Here is a 13,680-nt window from a genome sequence, read left to right as displayed (position 1 = left end):
ATTATGTATTATATATAATATATGTAATTATGTATTATATTTATAAACATTCTGAGATGAGGTCCATGGGCTTCACTAGACTGCCAAAGGGGGCCGTGGCCCCAAAAGGGTAAGAACCCATGGTCTGAGGAGACTTTGCTGGGGTTGGCCTTTATCTGTCTCCTGCTTCTCATTCTCCTGCTCCAGGTGGACAGCTGGGCCTTGGGCGTATTGCTTTACACTCTGGTTTATGGGACGATGCCCTTTGATGGCTTTGATCACAAGAACCTCATCCGCCAGATCAGCAGCGGTGAATACCGGGAACCCACCCAGCCTTCAGGTGCGTGGCAGAGCTGGGGGAATTGCCACCAGGGGCACCTGGGGAGGCTCAGCATTGCTACCTTGCCAAGCCCAGCTAATACCTTGGGCATCATTTTATTGCAGCAAGTACATCTCCCAACTCTACCCCCCTCTCCATCCCCTAACAAAGAACACTACACCCTATGGAGAAAGATGGGTGAGGCAGCCATCCAAGAAGAGCCTCCTACAAAGGGGGTCTCTGCACCCTCACCCTGCTCCCTGTCACTCTGAAATAGCTGCAGAATTAGGGACTGGGCCAAGGGGTAATGGTTCTGCTCACAGCCATGAGGATGGCTGCTGAAGTTACAGCAGCTGGTGCCTTCCCTATGCTGGTGACAGCCACCATATCTACAGTCCCCCTCCCCTGCCGTTCTAACCAATCAACATTCCCCGTTCCCTGCTTTTCCTCTCCTTTTGAAATAACTTTTGTTTGGTTGCAGCCATTCTATCTCTCAGTCTAAATTCACCTGACATATAATCCAGCCTGAAGTTTTTTGGATCAAAATTCTAGTCAGCCTATAGAGAAACCTCTTTATTCAGCTGTGGCTGATAGGCAGAGGATGTAGCAAAGGGCTAGCTTAAGGTAGCCTGGTAGCAACTTTGTAGGCCTGAGGCCTCTGGGAGGGGTAGAGGTGGGGGTCAGGCAGGGACTTAGCTTCTGGAATATTTGGCCTATAAACTGACCCCAATTTGGGAACTATTTTCCCCCCTTTAACCTCAAAAGGTCAACCCTATAAACTAAGATATATGGTAGGTTTGTCTGGCCTCCCGGAAGTTCCAATAGGGTCTTTTCAGCTAGGTCTGGGAGAGCAGAGGTTTCCCAGTGGGTTAGTACAGACAAACTGAAATTTGAGAGCAGGTCCTGATACAGATCAGTTCTCCTGCCTGACCCTGCGGTGGGAGGTGGGTTATGTGAAAACCGGAGGGGTTGGAGGAATAGCATGGCACCAAGAGCTGGCTTTGGAGTCAAAAGGGCCTCTGTTCAAGTACTACCTCTGATTCTTGCTGTCTTCATGATCCTGGGCTAGTCACTTAATGTCTCCATGCCCCAGGCATCTCTTTAAGACCGAAGATGTTCAAAGAGTAACAATTGGAAGGAATCTCAGAGGTCACCCAGTCCTGAGGGGTCAAACACTCATAGCTCTTTGTGACCTGAGCCAGATTAAAATGTAGTTGGGAAACACTTAACAAGATAGATAAAAGTAAAATTGTGTGTGTGTGTGTGTGTGTGTTCAGTCTGTCTTTTTTTTTTTTGTCATGTCTGACTCTTCATGACTCCGTTTGGGGTTTTCTTGGCAAAGATACTGGAGTGGTTTGTCATTTCCTTCTCCAGCTCGTTTTACAGATGAGAAAACTGAGGCAAACAGGGTGAAGTGACTTGCCCAGGGTCACACAGCTAGTGAGAGTCTGAGGCTACATTTGCACTCAGGTCTTTCTGACTCCAGGCCTGGTGCTCTATCCTTTATACCACCTAGCTGCCCTCCAAAGTAAAATAGAAATATTTTTATATAAATATAAATAAACATTTATATAATACAAATACATAAATACAAATATATATTATATAATATATAAATAGATAAATTATATGTAATATAATATATTATATATAAATTATATATTATATAAAATTTATATATCATAAAATATATGAATATATTATATGTAATCTATAAGTATATTTATAGAAATAAAGTAATGTTTAATATGTAGTTTTCTAAGTCAATATGTGGCCCCCCACTTTAGCACCACTAACCTGGTCTAATCACTCTATTTCACATTTGTGGAAATTAAGGCCCACAGAGGTTAAGTGACTTATCTAGGGTCACCCAGGCAATCTGCACGGGAATGAGAATTTCCTCATTGGGAGCTCCCTATGCATTCTACCGCCATGCTCTAATTAAACAAAACATGGAAAAAATGATTTGACTGCTAATGGAATAGGGAACCATAACCCATTCCAACCAAATACAATCTTTAAGTATCCACATGTCCCCAATTGGTTGTTGCTTTCCTGAAGTACATCGGAACCCAAGAGAAAGTCCTCACAATTGTGCAGGTATCTACTGACCTCAGTTTCCCCACTCTGATGCATGGGTATGTTTTAGCCTAGCCCCAGGCTCATCCGTCCAGGGAAGATTTTACTTGTCATTTCTAAATGATGTGTGTGTGTGTACACACATGCATATATGGATGTATATATGTACATACATATACACAGATATTCATGCATACATATGTGTGTGTTTGTATAAGTGTTCCTTCCAAGTGATAAAGGAATATTTGGTTATCTGTGTTTCCCTTTTTTGGGGGGAGGGGGGATGATACCCGCTGGAAGAATCTGATAGGCCAAGAACTAGGTCAAGAACTTTTTTCTCTCTCTGCCCATTTTCCCCCCTTTCCATTAAAAAAGAAATGACCAGAGTTGATGGAAAGGTCCGAAGCTCTATGACATTCCTTCACTAATATGGAAGAACATTCAGCTGTTTGATAACCCACTAGCGCATTTCTCTGAGGGGATCATGGGCCTTCAGCATGAATCCTGAAGCCGATCCACTTCAGATCCAGTAGCATAGGTTCATCTACAGCTTCTGTTAAGGCCTTCCTTCCTGGAGCCTCTTTAATCATCTGCCTGCCCAGCTCTCATTCTTCATAGTCAAATTTGCATCTTGTTTCTTAACCAGAGACTTTTCTGTTCTTGGCTTTAGATGCCCGAGGACTGATCAGGTGGATGCTGATGGTCAACCCCGAACGCCGTGCCACCATTGAGGATATCGCCAACCACTGGTGGGTCAACTGGGGCTGCAGGAGCAGTGTGTGTGACTGTGATGCCCTGAGGGACTCGGAGTCCCCGCTGCTGGCGCGGATCATTGACTGGCACCACCGCTCCACTGGCCTGCAAGCGGAGGGGGAGACCAAAGTCAAAAGCTCGGCCAAACCTGGTGCCACGGAAGGGGCGCTGGAAAGGCAGAGGTCACTGAAGAAGTCTAAGAAGGAGAATGACATTGCCCAATCGGGCCAGGATGGGCCAGTGGAGAGCCCATGCAAATCCAGCTCCAAGAGGCCCAAGAGCATCCTGAAGAAGAGAAGCAACAGTGAGCACCGGTCTCACAGCGCAGGTTTCATTGAAGGGGTGGTCAGCCCCACGCTGCCCTCGGGCTTTAAAATGGAACAGGAGATATGTAGGACTGGGACGCCCCTGAAGAGCCCTGTGGAGACCGAGGGAGCCAGCAAACTTGGACCCAAGCAGTCGGCAACGATGCCCAAAAAAGGCATCTTGAAGAAGACCCAGCAGAGAGAATCTGGTTACTACTCCTCTCCGGAACGGAGCGAGTCATCCGAATTGTTGGATAGTAATGATGCTCCAGGAGGCACCAACCTCCCCTCTCCAGGGGTCCCCGACTCAGCCCCGGGGGGCCCCCACGACCTCTCTTACCGGAGGAAGGGCATCTTGAAACACAGTAGCAAGTACTCAGCCAGTAGCACGGACTCTACGCTTGTCAGTCCTGGGGTGCCCATGCTGGAATCCATGGAGGAGAGGGGCGTGCCGGGGGAAGGGCTCTCTCGGAGTTACAGCCGCCCATCTAGCGTGATCAGCGACGACAGCATCCTGTCCAGTGACTCCTTTGATCTGCTCGACCTGCAGGAGAGCCGGCCAGCCCAGCAGCGGATCCGGAGCTGCGTCTCTGCCGAAAACTTCCTCCAGATCCAGGATTTTGAGGGGCTTCAGAACCGGCCAAGGCCTCAGTACCTAAAACGGTATCGAAACCGGCTGGTAGACAATAGTTTTTCCCTGCTCACAGACATGGACGATGTGACTCAGGTGTATAAGAAAGCCCTAGAAATCTGCAACAAACTTAATTAGCAGCTGGGTGGGCGGGGAGCATGGGGAGGGGGGGTAGGGGCAGAGGGATCACCTTTGTGCTGGTGGTGATACCCACCTGGTTACTGGTTTACTGACAGATAATAAGGATCTCAAAACCTGTTGGGGGGGGTCTTCCTTTGCCAAATCCTGTGAGCATGCCAAGCCACACAGGGCGCATGAAAAGGAAGTGCTGCCCATCTGCCCATTTGGTCTGATTAGCATATACCTGATGCCATCTGTTCTGAGGACACAGCATCTGGCATGAGTGTCTGGGAGGTCTCTCTTTAGAAATCTCATTTAGGCTGCTTCTGGGCAAGACTGGGGAGAGTCAGTCCCGAATGAGGCTACTCTTTCTTCCTAGGAGTCTGTGGGAATGGGTCAGTCTAACCAACCATTGAGCTTCCCAAGGCAGTCCCTCCCCAAGCCCTGCTCCATGAGCTGAGTTCACTCCCTTTGGGAGCAGGAGCATCCATAGCTTGGGCTGCCAGGATGCCATCGGGTAAGTGCCCTGATAATCACTCTAAGTAGAAAGCTTGAGCTTGGTCACAAGAGTATTTTGGGTGCTGGTGGGAAAGACATGTAACCAGTGCTTGGTTCCTGGCTCCAGATGGATGCTCTCCATTCCCTCTTGCTGCCTACCACCTTCTTATCTATTTCACTGCCCCATTCTCATAGCTGCCTGGGGAGCAACTGGGGGGAAAAGAGAGGGTTAAGCCTCTTGGTTGTCCTACTTGTCCTTAGCTATGAGAAGAGGCTTCACGGGAGCAAGAGAATAAAATTAGCAGTGGACATAAAGCTGGGGGAGCCGTCTGTTGAGTTTTAGCCTAGGTGACTGAGAGCTGCCCCCAACCCCTCAGGAACAGACATCAATCTTTTCTAAGGTTGTAGTATTAACTGGAATGCTGCCTCTCAGGCTCCCAGTCTTACAACCGGATGTCCTTGTTCATGTCTTTAATCTCCAAAGGGTTTATGGGTTTAATTCGGCTGAATTCATTGTCTGCAAGCAGTGCCCTCTTGCTAGAGGGGGTGGGCACAGGACTTGGAGAGTTAGAGTAGGTTGCTTCTAGAATGTTAGTATATGGGAAGGGTATAGCGTTGGGTCAAGAAATGGAGAAGCCACTGGAATGTGCATTCCCTCCAAACAGAATGTAACTCATTAGGTCGTAAGCTTGGAGGATGCATCAGAATTCTGGGCTTTTAAATGGAAACTGAAATGGATCATGGGGTCATAGATTAGCGATAGAAGGAACTTGAGAAGCCCCTGAGTCCAATCCCCTCATTTTATAGATGAGGAACCGAGGCCCAGACGTGTTAAGCATTTTGCCTAGGGTCATACAAGTACTAGGTGTCTGGGGCAGAATTTGAGCCTAGATCTTCCTGATTCCCAAGTTAGGAATCAGCATGGTTCAGTCGGTTAGGATTCAGGACTCCGAAATGGAAGAAAGCTAGATGATTGGACTCAGGAACACTGAGATAGAACCCATGATGATTCTCTATCCTCCTGGTGGATTATTGTGGTTGGGAGGATATGGCAGAGTCCCCAGGTCTGGACAGATTGGAATCATTGATTGAAAACTGCCAGATTCTGGGAGGCAGAGAAATGAGGGAGGACGTAGCTGTTTGAGATGACTTAGGAAGGTGAAAGAGGATGCACCCTAGAGACTTTGGAGCATCACGAATGCCATCCAGAGCTCATCTGTCTCCTTGCCAGGAGGGCACTGCCTTGCTTCCTTCTTCACCAGTCAACCAATACACATTTACTAAGCATTTACTGCATGCTGGGTACTGTGCTAAGCAATGGGAATGCACAGAAAAAAGGCAAAAACCAGTCTCTGCCTTTTAGGAGATCATCCCCCCCTGGATTTCTTAGGCCAGCTGATCGGGCAAGAGGAAGGGCCCAGCCCCATAGGACTGTTAGAACCAGAAAGGATGCTGGGGATCACACATATCAAAAAAATGAAGAGTCAAGAGGTGAAGCGCCTTCCTCAATGTCCCACAGAGTTAGCCGGAGAGGCAAGACTTGAACCTGGTTCTCAGGACTGCTAAACAATCTATGTTCTTTCCACCGCATCCTAATGCTGTTGTTCCCTGTTTGATTTAATCTCCCCACCTCCCCCACCATGCACTTAACCAGGAAAATGGATGTTTCCTAAAAATGCATGCCCCTGGGGCAAAGGCTCTTGGTAGCTCAGCCCAGTGCCATCTTGTACATCACAAATGCAACAAACAATAGACCAAAACTTCTTTGCTGCCAGCTGTCCTTGGACCCTAGCTGGCCTGGTCAAGAAGCCCCCTGTGTGATTCAAGTACAAAGGTGGCAGATGTGCCCATTGCTTTCAGTACCAACTTTTTTTTCTTTGCCAAACAACTGTTAATACCCTTCAAAGCACTTTGGCGCAGTGTATTTCCAGACCCACTGAAGTACCATCTTGTTCCCATGCACTCCCCCACACCTCCACCCTCAGTGTACTTCTGTATTCCATTCTGTGGGCAAAGGTGATGATGACTTTAGAGCTGGAAGGGTCCTTGGAGGACATTTAGCCCAACCTCTCATTTTATAGAGGGAGAAGTTGAGGCCTTGGAAGTTTCCAAGACTTTCAAAATCATAGGATCATTGACCTAGAGCCAAAGGGACCCCGGGGGCCATCTAGTTCCACCTCTGCATTTCCAGGTGGGGAAATTGAGGCCCAGGGGGGTTGTGACTTTCTTAAGGTCACAAAGGTCGTTATCAGGTGGGATTCTGAACCCGGGACCTCTGACTCCAGAGCAGAAAAGTTCATGGATTCTTTTAAAGGCAAGCTTGAAATAGCGGGGAACACCTCAGCCAACTTCTCTGCTGGATTCTAGCCTGCCTCTTAACCAGTCCTCACAGGAGTGATGTTTAATTAATTTCCATGGAATTAATGATGCTGGAAAGGGAGCCTGGTGTTCCAGGTATTCATCCCTCTTAGGCAAGACCCCCTGGTGTCTCCGTTTACACATCTGCCCATTGGGTGTACCAGTCCTTCCCTTCATGGGTGAGCTGCAGATCTTCCCTAATGTTCAGAAAGTGCTTTGAGATGCCAGGTAGAAATCAAAGTGTGGTTACCTGGATCAGCTTCCACATTCATGCAGCTGATTTGGGTAGCAGAAGCATTTTTTTTCAGGTTGAAATTGGGGAGGGGGTTGCCCAGGCCTGCTCTCTCAAGTACAAATGTGAATGAATGGTCGACTGCTTATCGTCAGACTGGATATGTTCTGTAGGGGTTTTACTGGCATGTTATCATTCCTAGAAGATTAAAAAAAGAAGACACAGAGAGAGAGAGAGAAAGGAAAAACTTGACTGCACATAGTTGTTTCACTCGGTGTTGTGTTTTTATTTAATTTCTATTTTTTTTGTAATACAAAGTTGACTTTTTTATTTGAATTTGTCTTTTTTTTTATTTATTGGTCTGAAAGCCATTTCAAAGGTATAATAATATATTTGGTGTAATTTAATTGGTGCAGTGCGTTTGAAGGCTCCAGCCAAAATTGGTTTTCTCTCATTGGTTTGTTTGACCTTAGCAGTACATGGGAAAAAGCTGGAGAACTCACCCAAAGTGGATTTTTCATTGGATACTGATTTTTTTTTTAAGGTTAAATAAAAAATGCAACGAGCTGAACTGAATTGCTGTGACCTAGCATCTTTTTGTTGTCTTTGGTCTCTTCTCTTCTCCCCTTCCTGCGCCATGGGCCTCCCATAACTTATGATTAGTGGGAATAAAGCATGAATGAGCTTTGCCATCACAGAACTGGAGGAGCTTGGAATTGGCAGGGACCACCTCATCCAGTTCATACATAGCGTCCTAGGACCATAGATCTAGAGTGTGAGAAGAACTCATAAGCCATTAGCTCAGTCCTTCATTGTATACATGAGGAGGAAACAGGCCAAGGAAATAAATGATTTGTCCAAGTTCACTCAGGAAGGATTCGAACCAGTGTCCTCTGACTCATTCTAAAGTCTAAAAACTTTCTACTACTACTCATTTTGACCAGTTTTTTAAGGGGAATTTTATATGAATATGTACAAGTCAAAAAGAGATTGACTGGTCAAAGAGTGACCCATGGGGACTTGGGGCCTGCCAAATTGGTGCTAGGATTAAAACAATGAGGTTAGATTCATTATGTAATGATTGAGTGTTTACTGTGTGCCTTCCCTTGTGGGGAAGAGAAAAGAAGCCCATGACTGTCTTCCTTGACCTCAAGGAACTTATACTCTGAATGGGGAGACAAGACATAGCCAAGGTAACTGGTAATATTTCAGCCCATGTAGGACACTAACAGTGAATAAAATGCTTCCACAAAAGATGTTGAGGAAGAAAGCAACCTACTGTTAAAAGGTCTGGTCATTTGGGGGTGGATGGGTGGGATGCTTTGAGAGGCTGGGAATCAGAAAGGTCAGTGTGGATGGAACTCCTTAGGAAGCCAGACCAAATTTTAGGATTTAAAATGAGAAGACAATATGGTGGGACTGGGGTAGGGGAGGGGAGAATGACTTGAAAGCATTAAATTCAACATGCATTTATTCAGCACCAACTGTTTGCAGATTACTTTTTGTGGGTGCTGGGAAGGTGCAAAGTTTAGCTAAGATATGGTTTGGAGCTCCAGTAAGCATTATTTCAAGGTTTAGCCAGTGATTGGAGGAGTTGGGAAGTATGGATCATAGATGCAGGTGTAGAAGCCAGGAGAAAACTCCCAAGTTTCACATCCCTCTCTGTCCAGCCCCTTTTGACAAATGAGGAAAGCAGAGACCAAGGAGGCCAAGTAACTTGCCCAGAGTCACAAAGATAGTAAGTAACCCTAAAATGTGTTTCTAAGAAATTAATTTCATGTCAAGGCAGGCCATTGTTACAAGTATTTCAACAGCATCTTACTATTCTTTTCTTGTGTAGTTTCTCCTTCCCTCCCTCTGTCTCTTTCCCTCCATTCCTTTTTCCCTTCTCTCTGTCTCTCCCTCCCTCTCTTTTTCATTTCTCTGCCTTTGTCTCTATTGCTCTGCCTCTCTCCCTCTCTCTGTCTCTCTTCCATCTCTCTGTCTCTGTCTCTCCCCTTTCCCACCCCAAGTCTCTCACTTTCTTTTCTCCCCTTTAAAAAGTAGATCCCATTGTGCACTTCATCTGGAGACCACGTGTTGAAGAGAGCAGCCATCTTTCATTAAAATAACGCAGTCACAGCTGATCCAATTTACAGGATTGCCACACATGCCTAACAAAATATTGTATGACCAATAAAATTACTGTGCTCCGTGTAATACACTAGTAATTAATGTTGTAAACCAACTTTTTGAGCAGCCCTCATATTTTGCACACAAATGAAAAGGAACTTTTTTTTTCTCATTCTCATTCCCGGTGGTTATGCTGATATGGTTTGCCCATGCAATCCAGGTTCCCTGGCATGAGACATCTCTGAGTACCTTGGATTTGCAGTCATGGCTTTTCATCTGGTGGCGATCTCTTTCAACTACTCTTCTCTGTCACCAACTAGAGCCATATGTTCCTTCAAAAGAAGAGGCTTCCTCCCTTTCTGCTCCATTCCCACTGTTCCTCCTTCATTCCTTCCCCATGCTCTCATTACCTGGCATTTTGATGACCACAATAGCTTTCCAGCTGGTATTCTTGACTTCAGGAAGCATGGTACAATAGAAAGAACACTGGCTTTGGATGCATGAGACTTGAGTTCTTAATTTGCCTCTGATGCCTACTACTTATGTGACCTTAACCCCCTTGGGCCTCAGCTTCCTCATCTGTAAAATGGAGGAGGTAGATTAGATGAACTCAGAGGTCCCTAAACCTGTGACCCTGATATTGTCATAAAAGTGGACACTCATGACTGGTGCTCTTGGCTTCGAGGCTTACTTCAAGAGGAAGAATCCCTAGACTAGCTCCTAGGAAAACAAAACAACACATTGCCATGGCCACAGAGAAAGAATGTAGTGAGATTTGGTGGAATGAGTACTGGATTTGGAATCTAGAGAATTTGGGGGTTCAAATTACAATCCTTCCATTAATTCATTCATCACTTCAACACAAATGTATTAATTAGCAAGCATTTATTAAGCACCTATTACTGCCAGCCTTATATCAGGTCCTGGGGATGCAATGAAACAATCTCTACTTTTAAGGAGCTCACCCTAATTGCCAAGACAAGCTGCACACATATAAACATATACTGAATAAATACAAAGTGAAGACATATAAAGTAGTTTCATACAAGGTTGTTTGGGAGGGAAGGCCCTAGCAGAAAGGGAGGTCAGGAAAGGCTTATTGTATAGAGTCATGCTTGAGCAGAGTCTTAAAAGAAAAGGGGGATGCTGTTGGGGGGAGGTGAGGAGGGAGGGAATTCCGGGTATCAGGGATAAGCAGGGTAGATATCCAAAAGATGGGAGATGGAGTGTCATGGGTGAGGAACAGAGAAGAGAAATTTGGCTGGATCACAGAGATGGGAGTAATGCCCAGTGAGTTTGGAAAGCTAGGTTGGTGTCAATTTGTATGGGGTTTTAAAAGATCAACAGAAGACTTAAGTATATTTTATCCTAGAGTCAATAGGGAACCAACAGAGTTGACTGCGTAGGGTAGTGCACTTATGGAAAATCCCCTTTGTAGGATACCTTGAGAGACTTGAAGGAGGCAGACCAGTAAGGTCTTGCAATAATCCAGGTGATGGAGACCTGAGCAAGGGTGATATCTATGTGAGCAGAGAGAAGGGATCCAACATGAGAGAAGTTGAGAGAGAAACAGCATGATTAGATATGTGGATGAGACAGAGGGGGAGAGGAGAAAGAGAGACAGAGACAAAGACAGAGACAGAGAGAGAGAGAGAGAGAGAGAGAGAGAGAGAGAGAAGAGAGAGAGAAGGAGGAGGAGGAGGAGGAGGAGGAGGAGGAGGAGGAGGAAGAAGAAGAAGAAGAAGAAGAAGAAGAAGAAGAAGAAGAAGAAGAAGAAGAAGAAGAAGAAGAAGAAGAGAAGAAGAAGACGATGACGAAGACGACGATGACGACGATGATGAGGAGACGACAAAGAACTAAGAATAATCCTGGGATTATGAACAACCGGGAAAATCATAGATACAGTGATATTTGAGAGAGGGAGACAGTTTAGGGGAAAATATAACAAATGCAGTTTTGGGCACAGTGAGTTTGAGATGTCTTGGAGGAATCTAGTTAAACATGCCCAATAGGCAATTGATGATTCAGGGCTAATGCTCCAGGGACAGACTTGGGTGGGAAATGCAAATTAGGGAAAGATAGTTAAACCTAGAAGACAGAAGAAGTCTAGGACAGCACCATCGCAAATGGCATATTGTGGATGATGAACAGGCAAAGGAGACTAAGACGGTGTGGTCAGCACTAGGAGAGAGTAGTGTCCCAACTCAGAGAGGAGAGAATATTCAAGAAAAATGGTCAAATGCATCAGATAGGTTGAGAAAGATAAAGAGAAAAGACCATCCAGTTTGGCAGTTAAGAGAGCATTGGTTTCTTTGGTGAGTTCTTTTTCTGAGTGAGAGGACCTGGAGATGTGGCCAGTGTAGAGAGCTTTTTCAAGGGGGAAAGGGAGGAGAGATATAGGATAGTACCTTGGAAGGTGATAAGGTTTTGAAAGGTTTTTGTTATTTTTTAAAGATAGGAAGACTTGGGCGTGTTTGAAGGCAGCAGAGAAGGAATTAGCAGATTGGCAGAGAGACTGAAGATTTGAGAGAGATAAGATGATTGCATTTGTAATGTGCTGGACAAGATGGAAGGGAATGGGTTCAAGGGCACATGTAGATAGTCTTGGCCAGGAAAAGGCTAGCTCTTTGTCAAAAACTGGGAGAAAGGAGTGTAAGGGTCAGGGTTGATTGAACCAATCAGTCACCCCACTTCCCTTTAGGTAGCACTCTCAATCAGGGGAGAGCACCTCTTTAATCAATCAATAAAAGACATTAGCTAGGCACAAAGAACCTTTACTCCATTTGAAAGGAGAGAAAGGGCATTGGATGAAATGAATTGATGTTGCACAGGAAGTGCTTTGAGGTCTCTTAAGGAGACTCAGTCACACCCTTGTATAAAACAGTAAGGCTGTACAGAACCCAGCCATTTGAGTGGCAGGCTAGCTCAGTCATGGAATCAATTCTAGCCAAACCCTTGAGAGGAAATTACTTGGGGGTGGGGAGGGATTGGGAAGAAGAGCCTTGACCAGAGAATGACCTTGTGGACTTCAAAAGGTTGGAAGATCCCAAAAGGAGGAAGTTCAGAAGCCAGAAGCAGCCGATCTCACTTAGAGCATCTAGCTCAGCCTGCAGAGCAATAACCAGACCAAAGGGAGCCAATAGTCCTGCTGCTCTGAATCAGCAGAGCTTCCCAGATGGCTGATAGGGACACCTACTATTGCTCAGTCCAGTAGCAGCTTCTCTTGCTCAAATCCAGACCCAGGAGAGGAACTTGCCAGTAGGGCAGAAGCAGGCTTTGCCCTGAATCAGACCACTTTTGGAACTCTGAAAGCTTGAAGGTCCCAACTTGTCCTTCAGAGCCTGGAATAACTCAACACCCAATATTCCAAACAAGCAGCAACAGGACCAGCCCAGACCTTCCCCCCAGCTGTGCTAGAGTCCAGTCTTTATATCGAGTCTGAAGTCAGGAAATAGGCTGGAAGAATGGGCAAACAAACAAACAAAAGAACCCTACCATAACGATCTTTTATGATGGCGAGGATGCTCCAGACACAAACATAAAAGAAGAGAATGCCTCTGAAACATTTACAAGCAATGCCTCAGAGAAAAACACAGCTTGGGCACAAGAATTTCTTGAACACATGAAGCAAGAGTTAAAAAAAACAACAGTTAATATATTTTTATAAATGGAATGAGAGGAAAAAATTGGAAGAGAAATGAGAGTTATAGAAGAATAAATTGGAAAGGGAATTAACAGCTTGGCACAAGTGGCACAAAACCTTATCCAAGCAACAAACCCCTTGAAAATTAGAATGGATCAAATAAAAAGCAATGGCTTCATGAGGCCATAGGAGATATCAAAACAAAGGTAAAAAGCTGAAAAAAGGGTAGACATCTATACAAACATGGAAGAGGGTGGGGGAGCAGCTGACACTTGAATCTCTTATCTAAACTGGTCAGAAGAAAGAAGAATACACACACAGTACAGAAAAAAAAAAAAACATTTTACTCAACAGGGAAATATAAGGGAAAGGGGGAAAAGGGGGAAGAGAGAATTAGAATGAAGATAGATTAAGTCAGGGATTATTCCTAAGCTAATCAAACTCTGAGGATGTACAAAAGTATTTATTGCTATTTTTGAGGTGGCAAAGAATGGGAATCTGTGGAAGTGACTATAAATTGGGGAATGAATGAACAAGTTGTGATATATATATATATATATATATATATATATATATATATATATATGTGTGTGTGTGTGTGTGTGTGTGTGTGTGTATACACACATATATATGATAGAATACTATTGTGCT

The 13,680-nt window shown here is 45.1% G+C and overlaps 1 protein-coding gene across 1 annotated transcript in view; it reads left to right on the top strand.

Annotated features, from left to right (window-relative positions):
• NUAK1 (NUAK family kinase 1) overlaps positions 1-7,850 on the top strand; it is an 82,928-nt gene extending 75,078 nt beyond the window's left edge. The window contains exons 6-7 of the mRNA XM_036761588.1: positions 187-319; positions 3,048-7,850. Coding sequence (XP_036617483.1) covers positions 187-319; positions 3,048-4,204 — 1,290 coding nt within the window. The 3' untranslated portion in view covers positions 4,205-7,850. The remainder of the gene's footprint in view (positions 1-186; positions 320-3,047) is intronic.
• The last annotated feature ends 5,830 nt before the right edge of the window (positions 7,851-13,680 follow it).

The sequence above is a fragment of the Trichosurus vulpecula genome, chromosome 5 (genome assembly GCF_011100635.1).
Source record: "Trichosurus vulpecula isolate mTriVul1 chromosome 5, mTriVul1.pri, whole genome shotgun sequence".
NCBI classification, from domain to species: Eukaryota; Metazoa; Chordata; class Mammalia; order Diprotodontia; family Phalangeridae; genus Trichosurus; species Trichosurus vulpecula.
Note: the sequence above shows the minus strand (reverse complement) of the source record. Positions and strands in the feature narration are given on the sequence as shown.